The 12,299-nt window shown below is 29.4% G+C and overlaps 1 protein-coding gene and 1 non-coding gene across 2 annotated transcripts; both read right to left on the bottom strand.

The window, feature by feature from the left end:
• Positions 171 to 242, bottom strand: TRNAQ-CUG. Its single transcript has one exon. It is a non-coding gene; the product is annotated as a tRNA-Gln (tRNA).
• On the bottom strand, positions 6,586 to 8,592 carry LOC109348167. The gene is made up of 3 exons (XM_019588434.1): positions 8,238 to 8,592; positions 7,944 to 8,041; positions 6,586 to 7,699 (listed from the first exon to the last, which is right to left on the bottom strand). The coding sequence occupies exon 3, from the start codon at positions 7,611 to 7,613 to the stop codon at positions 6,729 to 6,731; it is 885 nt and encodes a 294-aa protein (XP_019443979.1). The 5' UTR covers positions 7,614 to 7,699; positions 7,944 to 8,041; positions 8,238 to 8,592; the 3' UTR covers positions 6,586 to 6,728.

Raw genomic sequence — 12,299 nt, forward strand, 5'->3', positions numbered from 1 at the left:
CCAAGAGCAGCAAAGCATTAAATAAGGGTATTATTATTACTGACATTTAAACAGGTGTTTTATCATGTAAAGTCAAATACTGAAAGCTTCTATAACATGAAAATCTGACATTTTTAGCATCCGAAACATTGAAGAAAATGGCATGAAATACAGTAGTTATATTTAGAAAAAGGTCCCACCGAGATTTGAACTCGGGTTACTGGATTCAGAGTCCAATGTCCTGACCACTAGACCATGGGACCAGCTGATGACAATATTCGATATTGCTAGTAATATTAAACACTATATGAATATAAAATATATATGTAAATTGTCATAGATCTCATAGCCCTGACACACTTTCTTATATTGTACAAACAAGGCTGTTCCACCCGTTTGATTAATATATATATAAATGATGAGTATTTTTTTTGTATTATCAAGTATATCTCCTCACTCTTTAGAGATGGGTATGTACATTTGTATAAATGGAGTCGATACAGACTGTTGAGGTAATAAAATTTGAAAAATTCACAATTCCCCATTGAAGATGTATTGTCGAGTGTGCTATAGCTTTAATTGGTTAGTAATTTTGTAATGATGAATTTGTAAGCAAATATTTTATGTTCTTAAGTTACTGGTTAAATATTTCTCACATTCTTTTATACAATAAAGCATATTGTGCACAAAAAAATCGTTGGCCAATCTGTCTTTGGCCAATCTGTCTTCAACATATGTGGGAGGACACAATAAATAGCAGTAATAACAATCCTTTTCATTATTGAGAAAACGATGTATATACTCACAATATAATATATTTTTATATTGTCATTACATCATTTATATTTTATTATTATTGACTCTTAAATAAAAGTAATATAAATAAATAATGAATATTACATTGACTATGTATAAATCTTTGCACTTTTAATGCATAAATATTACGCTCTTCATTATTATGTATAGTTACTATAAAGTTTTTTATATAATTAATATATTATTTTCATCATTTGTATTACTTTATTTGAGCTGACAATAATTAATAATAATATAAAAAATATTATGATATATTCTTCACTAACAATTAGTTGTGTCCCTAAATATATTTCAACTCACATCACCTATGGCATGGGAGATGCATATATGTTGCCCATGTTGCATAGCTTTGTGTCAATATATTATTGAGTGTGTGACTTTTTTTGATATACAAAAGCCCTAACTATGCTAGTACTTGAGTAAGTTAGACTTCTACTCTTCTTAGTACTTGAGGAATTGATGTGGGACTTTGTTTTTCTATTATTTTAGAAGAATCTTTCAACACAAACTATGATATAATTATGTTATTTGACATTTTGACACCCTAAACGCTTACACTAACCTCTTTTTGCACCACTATTTTTTAAGGAAAAAATCATAGCAACCTTATCTTCCTCTACTTTGTGCATGTTATTCCTTCTATAACTTAGAAGTGTATTTGTTTGAGTGTAAACCTCTAACATTGTGAATACTAAATCTTGTAGGATAATTGTAAATATTTCATCATAACTAGTTCATAACTATAGTAATGCTATATTACAATCTAATTGGAGTAAACTACTTTAGAAAAAGTATAATATTTATATAATGTCAATACAAAAGTTTATATAAAGTCAGTATATTACTCAATATTCAATTATATGACTGATATTTAAATATTAATAACGAATGATATATTTATGGTATCAGAATTTTTTTACATTGTCGGCACATGTATTTTTTTATACCCAAAAAACCAACTTATAGAAGAGTGTTTATGGAATATATTATAAATGAGTTTTCAGGAGTTTTTAATACTTTAACAAATGGATCTTAGAAAGTTTAAGAATAACACTTTATTCTCTCAACTAGGACAAATTGATCCCACCATTTTCCTTTGTTGTGTACTTGATGTCCTTAAAATATACTGTAGCTTTCCTATTCAATCTTGGTTATCTTTTTAAACAGCAGAAGGATTTTTTTTATCAAAGATGACAAGCATTTATTTTCATGAATGAAAGGGAAAATAAAGTTACAAAACAAGCAAAAACGGGTATCTATTCAAAACCTTCTAACAAGTTTGGAACAATATTTAAGTGTGAGGAATGATCAATTTAACTAACTAAAATATTGTGAGATTAGGAACTGATAGTTCTAGACACATCTAAACTATTTATGGTGCATTATTCAATTAAATTATATAAATGTTTGTAGTATCAATAACTTAGAACTTCAGATCTGTATGTTATCACTTACCATTGATCTTGCATCACATAATTTTTTGGTACTAACAATGTATATTTTACCTTTTTGGTAAGGATTAATCACTTTCGGGGCATATAACTGCTCCTCCTAATAAGTGTTGCTTTCAGGAACTGAAATCTTGACTTGCACCACATAATGATTATGAGTATAATCATCTCTATGTTATAAGTAAATATGTAAGATCCCAACCCTTAAACAATTTACCTAAATATTAAAATATATGGGCTAAGTACATCAACTCCAAATTAAACATAATTTTAATTCATTCAAACAACACCCAACTCCAAATTTCAAACATTATCCTTCACACTAGTTTGTATCATAGATACAAAATCAACCAAACATCAAATAACAACTTCACATGCTTACCTAATTTTTATTGGAATGCTATAATAAAGACCAAGTGTGCTTTAACATAGGCACCTAATTTTTCTTGCAATGCTATAACATGCATAAGAAGCACGTGCAAGAAATGTGGTACACTTGGAGTTAAACAAAATAAACATGAGGAAGCAGCCACATGAAGGGTAATGTACTATTGTGGCATCACTTTTGTTGGTTCAGCTTCACACCATTACTTTATAAGTTAGTCACATCTCAACTTCAACATTATGATCTTAAAGTATGAAAATTATCAAAATTATGTATTATTGTAAAAAAAATGCAGCAATTATGGTCGGGATATGGTTTTGGAGATTAGCTAAACCTTACCATTATGGTTTCCTCTATAGAGATTATTACATCTGATTGGAATGTATTTGTGGACCTTTCATTTATGTTTCAATAAATTATCTTTTATTTGGACACTTTAAAGAAGTTTAATGATTTCTAGAGGAATAAGAATGAGCATAGGATAATAGAATTAGGGTAAAGTTGTTAACAATGGTTAACTATTGTTTAGTAAACATGTCAGATTTGGACAAAATCGAAGATATCGTATAAGTTATATTTAGTATATTCAGTAAACTATAACAAAAATTAAAAATAGATCACACCATTTTATGTCATGTTTTATCCAATGATTTTTAACCTAAGTTAGAAAGCACTCAAGTTTATCAAAGAATTTGCTATTAAGTATAACACTAATTGAAAGGAAGAGAACTTTTCTTAAGTCAAATTGAGAGAGACAATAGTGAGTTTTGTTATGATATTCTCTTCCAAAAGTGACACACTTGAAGATAATTATATTTCAGATTTTTACTCCATAATGGTAAGGACCCCAATTTAATTTATTATGCAAGAGACAATGTAGCAGAATCCTTGTCACAATTTTTAATAACAATGGAATGGAAAGGATCCGAACTTTCTGCTATAGATAATTCTGAAAACATTATCTTATAATAAAATTAGAAATCTACATTGAACCTAACAAAGGAAAACATGGCTTTGTAAATTGTGAATATGAAATGGTCATTGATTCTAGCTAGGGTAGCTATTATGACCCCAATGCTTTTGGTGTCAGGATTAGAAGACCCTTAGGGGCACATGCACCATGTGGTCCTAGAAAGGCTCTATTGCAAGACAATCATTGTTACTATGATGGGGGAAACTCAAGAAGCATATCTAGAACTCAAATTTATTTATTTATTTTGGTGAAAACCTAGTGCTCTAGTTATCTTATTTGACAACAAGTGTATTAATTGTCTATAAACATATTTCGATATGATATGTGCCTTATAATTAGTATTTGATATGGTATTTGGGGTAAATTTTGTCTTATATAAGTTCATTCCTTTATTTCATGTGGAAAAAAACGTATATCATGATAGTGTAAGAGATTTTTACATTGTTACTGTATCATCCATCATTTATATTCTATTATCATTGATTTTTAAATAAAAATAATACAAATAAATGGTGAATGATATATTGATTATGTATAAATATTTACATTGTCTAAGGATAGATTTTATACTCTTATTTCATTTCTAAACAAACTTTAACAAACAATTCTCATTCATTTAGTTATTACTCATTTCTTTTCATACTTAATGTTATCCAAATGCTTTAAGACATCATTAAATGGTGTAAAAATTTGACATATTTAACTAGAATATATATCATTTAATACATATTGAAAATTATAGTAAAGTTAAATGGAGAATTGAGTAATAAACAGTAATATAGTTTAAAAGTAAAATATAAATATGTATTGAGTTTCTAAAACATAAAAAACAAAAAATTACTCGATGTGCCCTAAATTATAAGTCACATTTACCAAATTCACACATATTAAAAAAGTTTGTAAAATTTGTTTTTAGTCTCAATTATTTTAAATATATATAAAAATTTACAATTATTCATTCATTCTTTACTATGGAGAAAGTGAAAAGATTATTGAAATATGGATAAATAATAATAGGATGCATATAGTATGAATATATATATGATAGTAGTTATTTAATAATATCTATATATTAAAAATGATTATATGTAAGGATAGAGAAACCTTATAAAATGTAACTTATATATAAGCAAGAGACCGAAGGAATAAAATGTTATGGAAAGTTATGGAACAATAGTAGATTTCTGCTTTCAGATTTCAACTCAACCTGTTAACTTTTGATTAACTCCTAAGTTTTCAACTAGTTTATCATCTAGGTGTTAATGAAGTTTTTGATTTTTTTGTGCTATTAATAATATTCTTTTATTTTTGGGTAAAAAACTAATCTATTTTGGGATGTGTAATTGCTCCTCCAACAAATGTCACTTTTAGGAATCAAATTCTTGATATTTTAATTTTTTTGGAAATCTGATTGAGACTTACATCACTAGATCAACGCTTTGTTGATTATCTTCCGAAGGATTATGAGCAAGTTAATTGACTATAATTAGGTATGAACCCAATACAAGTAATTATGAACCCAATACAGATGTTATTCAACCATTTTATTTCTCAACCACTAGCCAACGCAACCAACCATTGTTTCCTAAACATGATTTATGAACTTGTAACAAACTCATGTAGGACATTGTTAAAATTCACCATGCATGTATAAGATATATGATTATGACACTCTAACGGGTATCTTTCCTTGCTATCATATCAATTCATAACCTCCACAAAGTTGAATTGTGATGGAAAGAAAATAATCACTAACTACTTTTCTCATCAAATAATCACCACCAGCTTTCAACTTTTCTTAAAGAGAGAATCATATCCAACCTCACATGGAGAGAAGAAAGTAGAAAAACTTCAAAATAAATAAGACAGTGACATCTTCAATCACCTTAAAATTTCAAAAGTAATTCAACTCACCTTTTTGTTGGTAAAAGAATGCCATATTATTATCCTTCTTTAATTACATTAGGCACTCTCTTACTTCAAAAGTTGCACTTAGCCCCTCTATAAAGGAGATAGGTATAATTTTATATCATCCTTGAAATAATTTGAGTTAAAAATAACATCAATGCGATAAAAAAAAGGTTAATTAGTACAATTTTAGAAACAAATAGATTTCTAAATTTGATTAAAATTTTGCAGCGGCAGAAAAAGAGGAAATATATTGGCAAGGACCATCTCATAGATGGTTTTATTTTCATCTACCTCTTAGGCTAGTGAATGATAAAAAAGAATTTCATAAGAACTCTAATATCATGTTAAGAACTGAATCTTCCACAAATATGATTGAGTATAAACTTATAATAATTTGACATGATATATATACATATAAAAGATCAATCTGGCTCGAGTGTAAAAACGAAAGTAAGAAAATGATAAAAAATTTATTACAATTTTAGAAATTAAACCGAATTACTATTTTTACTTTCATTTTCAATCCCATTCTAAACATAAAATAGGCATAGACAATAAGACACAACCACACAAATGTTTTACACTTTTCACTACAACGTAAAATTTAATAGAGGTGAAGAAAAATAATATCAATTTCACGAATACATCAACGTGCTACAATTTCATTTCCTCGTCTATAAAATCATCAACCTCAGTTTATAACTCATAATACCATATACATATTATGTACTCTCTTTTTTTAGCATATTATATCTCCAAGAGAGATACAATTTATTTATTTTCAAATAAAGCATCTAGTCCAACTTTGCCTCCCAATGCATTTAAAAATGTATTTGTTAGTATATATTCAAACATGAGGTCTAGATTAATCTTTCTCCTAAGAAATCATAACAATTAACATAGATTAACTAATTAACATAGATTAACTATAATCTGAACAATTAAGATTAAAAAATAAATATACACAACTCTTTTAACTATGCAATCATATATGATCATTAACTAATTCATAATCTTAATCATCCATAAAAATATCTGATCATATGATATAGATTCACTATTCTCACATTTTTCATAGAAGAATTGTTCTCGCTTGATTCACGGTAATTTATTATAGTATATAAGCTTGATTTCGTTGATGCTAATAAATGTATATCCCCACTCTGTAAATAAGGAACTAACCCATTTCGGATTAAAGAATAGAATTTACACATCAGCATAATCTCCAATCCAATCTAACCTCAGGTGGGCCCAGAAGAAATTGATGAGTGGGTTTCCTGAAAGAAACGATATGGCTACTAACCATGAAAGCAGTAACACAGTCTGAAACTCTAACATCTTCCATATTCATTTCCTTCAACCTCATCACATATTCTGGCACGTGCAGTAGGTCCCACACAACACCTACTCCACCCGGTTTCATTACCCTTACCACTTCCCCCACCGCCCTCATCCTCTCCGCTGCCGCCTCCGCCGCACTCCGCCGTCCAACCCCGACGGTGTGCACGAAAACGCCCGAAACCACCACGTCGAAGTAGTTATCCGGGAACGGCAGCCTCCTCGCGTCGCCCTCCCGGCACGTCACGTATTCCCCGACGCCTTCCGTCACGGCGGTTCTGAGCGTCGAGAGGGTGGTTTGCTTCGACCGGTCCAACCCGACGACCCTTCCGGAGGAGCCTTCTTTCTTCAGCTGCGTTGCGACGGCGTTGAGGAGGATGCCGCGGCCGCAGCAGCCGAGGTCGAGTGCGAGCTTGACGGAGGACCAGTCGGAGACGGCGGATACGATGCGGTTGGCCATGTCGTATTGGAGGGGGACGGCGGAGTAGAAGAAGTTTGCGGCGGCGAAGTATAAACACACGGCGGAGAGAGCTGTGACGGCACCGGTGAAACCTGCGGCGAATCTGGCGGTGCCGGAGGGGAGAATTAACTCGAAGAAGATGCAGATTGAAGTGAAGTAAAGAAGGTAAAGAATTGAAAACACTGAAAAGAGGATCGCTTGTGTTAAGAGGAAAATTAGGGTTTGCCATTGATCCATTCCGTAAATTGCGTAGATCTGAGTCCACTCTCTACTATTCCTTGTGCTTATTGATTTCCCCATTTTGTTCTGAGAAAAAGTTTAGATTTTTTCTCTTAATTCAGTTTCTGGTGTGAAGAAAATGATTCAGTGCACTGATTCAGAAGATTCTGCAATTAAGAGTGACATGTGTGAGAAATATTATAGTAATTGAAACGTAAAAGCAACTATACTGAAATATTTTATAAGATTTTAGATTTTCCTTCATAACCAAACAAGGAAAAGAAAACTCAAATGTGATAATGTATCAAGTTTTGAAATTTAAGTGCCTTTGAGTGTTTGATACTTTATAAAGTAAATGGTTAACTGAATAAAAGGAAATAAAAGATGTAGTTTTTGGAATGTGTTACTTACAAGTGAGAATTGGAAGAATCAGATCCAATTTGAGATTTTTTTGGTTTCTTCTTTTACTTGGTTGTTGAGGATTAATTGAACTTTGATGAATGGAGATTCTGCAATTGAAAGTGAGCAATGTAAGATAGCATTTTTTATTATTATATATAATAGGAAGTGCGTGAAAATTCAAATATGGAATATGAAAGTAATAAAAGCAGCTAAATGAGACAGATTTTATTAGATTCTAAAAGAAAAACTAAATGGGTCATTTCAGAAATTAAAAAAGTTGAGATATTTGAACATTTCACTTACAAGTGATGAGAAATTTGAAGGTTAAGATCCAAATCGAATTGTATGGTTATGGTTGAAGAAGAAAGAGTGAGAGTCACACACATAAAATCATCATGTTGGTGATTCTGTTACAGCTGTCAGAACTGAAAACAGTGTAAGAAGAAGAGATCATGTTGGGAACGCGTTTTTTGATTCGTCGTTTAGCGTTTATCCAGTGTCGGAATCAGGAACAAAAAAAGGCATAAAGCATGCAATTTTTAGAGTGGGAGAGCAAAACGGCAACGTTAATTATGCGTTCCACTCACTGACGAAAGGACACAGATTTCAAGAGAGAGAGAGCAGACAAAAAAGAAGAAAGAGTGAATAGATGAATTGATAATGGAACCTCGTTGGTTGCATATGTTAGGAAGATGTTATATATAGTGGGTTTTGACGGTGTAGATCCTTTTGGAATTAAATCCGAATCCTTTTTCACCTTACTAAATCAAAGTAAAGTGGAAGATTGTAGGGGTGTCGCATTCTCTTTCGATTGGTTTTTAGATAAAAAATGATTCAATCTAAACATGTAATTAATAAGTAGTTTGGACCAGTCTGGTCTGTTTATATTAACATGTCCGATCCAAATATTATATGTGGTTCGGTTCGGGTTGGATCGGTTTTTTATAAAATATTGAAATTACACTTACATTCAAAACTCATAAAAATAACTAAATATTAAACATAAACCAACAATAAAAATAGTGTTCAACAATATTAAAATGTGGGCAACAATAGTATAAGTAAATAACATCATAAAATAGTAAAAAACAGTAAGACAATAATAATAAAAGCAAAAAATGACAACAACAACATCAAGACACCAATAATAACCAAACAATAGAATAACAAGATATCAACAACAACAATATAAACACCTATCTCCAACGTAATTTTAACAATTAGAGTGTTTCATTAATGATTAATAAAAATAATATTTTCACAACAAGAAAATTGATAATAAATCACATAATCAGAATCAACAATTGAATCATCTTCATTTGATTGTGGATTTTTGGTTTTATTTTTGAACTGGTCTGGATTTGAACACCCCTAAAAGATTTATATAGTGATCAAAATTTTATTATAGTTATGGTATTATGAGTTTAAAATTTAGGCATTGTCAGCGTAATATTTTTACAATGTTAGTTCACCATTCACCATTGATTTGTATTACTTTTATTTGAGAGTTAATGATGGTTAACATATGAATGCTGAATGATTTGATGACATTGTAAAAACATTATATCGTCAGTGTACATATAATTCAGCCTTATATTATTTATCACTCATTTGTATTACTTTTGCTAAAGAATCAAAGATAATTAAATATAAGTGATGGATAACACATTTAGAATATATAAATCTCTTACATATATGTTTTTCTCTCATCAAAGTATTAGATTATGAACATAATAATTCAACAGGAAATTAATTATATTGTTTTTTGGGCCAAGAATTCAATTTTAGTTTCATTATGTGATAAGTCACTCTAGATGTGACAATATTTATAATCTATAATTCATCTAAATTCAAGAAAATTAAATTTATCAATTAGCGTTAATGAACTTAAATGATACAATTTAATTGATAACTTTAGTAATGAATGATTTGAATTCATTTATTATATCTACTGGCCATGAATATATCCATTTTAGATGGATGCTCAATTCATCCAAAAAAACAAACATAAAAAAATTATGTTTTTTGTTTTTCAATTTCAATCATTAATTAAACTCTCATTTTCTTATAGTGCTTCTTATTCTCATTCAATTTTTTTATTAAATTGAGATTAATTATAGGACTTGTAGACATAAATTAAATTTAAAATTTATTCTTAAGTACATAAATAGCAAAAAACTAATTTTTAAAAGTTAAAAAATTACTTTTATAAAAAAAATGTTCAAAAAATTATTTTTTAAAATGGTTTTTTAAAGTAATTTTCTTAAAAATGTTATTTCAAAATATATTTATTGAGATAATTTTTTTTATAAGAATGGTATTCTTGAAAGTGTTTTAGTTCCAATTAATTTTTTTAAATGGATTGAATATCCAACTATTCAAATCTATGAAAAATGGAGTCATAGATAGTGGCAGATGACTATAGGGATAGGTGATGGCAGGTGTCCTCTTGAATTTTTACCTATCGTAACATATTTATTATCCCACAAAATGTTCGCTGCATTTGTTTCTTGTTGTTTTGACTAAAAAATATTTAGTTATTAAACTTTTAATTTATAAAATACATTTTTCAGTCAATCATAACAGGTGACATATAGAGTGATATATTCTTTTGAACAACACATACACTCCATTTAACTACAATCAAACAACATCTTTAAGAAATACTCATTAGAGCTCACGTATTTATTTAATTTGTAGTTTGATAAATAAATATGGTTCAATATCTGTGTCCTTCAAAAAGTTATATATAATGGATCTAATTCTCTTACACGTGTATATGTTGATGTTGATTATAATAATATGACTTCATTTGAGTTTTCAAAATTATTTTACACTTAATGAAAGATATTATATTATGTATGTATTGATAATTTATATCTTAAGAATGCTTATAAGACATTTAATAAATATAATATATAATTTTTCCCCAACAATTAAATGCGATGAATATTAATGAGCAATAGAAATTTAGTTTGAGATGTCAATTTCAATATTTTATTTTTGGTGTTATTAGTCATTCAATTTAAGACATGGAATGATTAAACATATATGTAAGCCATTTGTTAGTAGCATACCACTTGTTAGTAGTATTAGTTACAAAAACACAATTTTGTTTTAGGCTATTTTCATTTTAAGGCATATTCCAATCATTCAATTATAATACATAATTAAGACATGTTCAAAATTTATGCAAAAACACATTCTATTTAACATAATTAGCAAGGTTCAACATAGTTACAAAATGCTAAAAGATGGTACAATCATAATCATGAGATGTACTTGACTAAAAAATATAAGCGTAAGCCACAAATCAGGAAGAATTAAATTTCAAAAAGAATTTGAGCTCAGGTAATCGATTATCACAAAATTTAATCGATTAAGATGATTTATTTCAAACAGCTTTAGCTACTGGAACTCATTTAATCGATTATACAGAGATGTTAATCAATTAATGACAGAAAATTAACAGTTTTAAAAACGATTTTGAGCTTACTAAGAGATAATTTTGTAACCTTGTTAATATATTTACCTTGCTTACCCTTTGGAGATAGGTCAAGATTACCACTTGTTTGTGATACTACTTGTGATACCACTTGTTAGGTGATACTAGATGAAAAGTTTGATGATATGATGTTTGAATGGTTTATTTGATATTCAAAGTGCGCTGCTTCCCCTTTCACCGTTCTTCCCTTTACACACCAAATTTTCTTTAAAAGCATGTAGTGTATGTGTGACCATGTATACCACAATAGAAACAAGTAGGCATGTCATAATTTGACATTTTATGCATATGAACTACTGGATTTCTATATGGTCTTTTCTTAGGTTCAGGCTTATATCCAATTCCAGTTCGGTTACCAACGTTTCTTGTATTAGCAAGCAATATGTTAAGGTTTTCTTGACTATATGTGAGCTTCAAGAGTTTTTGTTTTAAAACGGAATTTTCAGCTTTTAAATTCTCACAATTATCACATATAGAGGGTTGACATAATTTAGAAATGAGGCACATGCATAGATAAGATCAAGAGTTTCATTTTCAAGTTTAAGTTCATCTAATTCCTTTTGCATTTCCATTATTTTCTTTTCGTGCAAGGAAATAACTCTTTTTCTATCTATATTTATTTTAACAATTTTCTTTAGCTCCTCATGCATTTCGACATAAGCTGCATATAATTCATCATATGGAGGAGAGTCATTAGAGCATGATGAAGTATAGGAATGTACCTCAATAGTATTATCTTCATCACTAGATGTGCACTTATCATGTAATTGTGTTATAAGGCATATCTTTGAATTTATCTCCTCGTCGGATGAGCTAGAAGTCGAATCTTTCTCAAAATCGTTCCAAACAATGTATGCTTC

The sequence above is a fragment of the Lupinus angustifolius genome, chromosome LG05, assembly GCF_001865875.1.
Source record: "Lupinus angustifolius cultivar Tanjil chromosome LG05, LupAngTanjil_v1.0, whole genome shotgun sequence".
In the NCBI taxonomy this organism is placed as follows: Eukaryota; Viridiplantae; Streptophyta; class Magnoliopsida; order Fabales; family Fabaceae; genus Lupinus; species Lupinus angustifolius.

Excerpts from the sequence above, each read along its gene's own strand:
- LOC109348167 (XM_019588434.1), bottom strand. The coding sequence starts at position 7,613 with ATGGGGAAATCAATAAGCACAAGGAATAGTAGAGAGTGGACTCAGATC.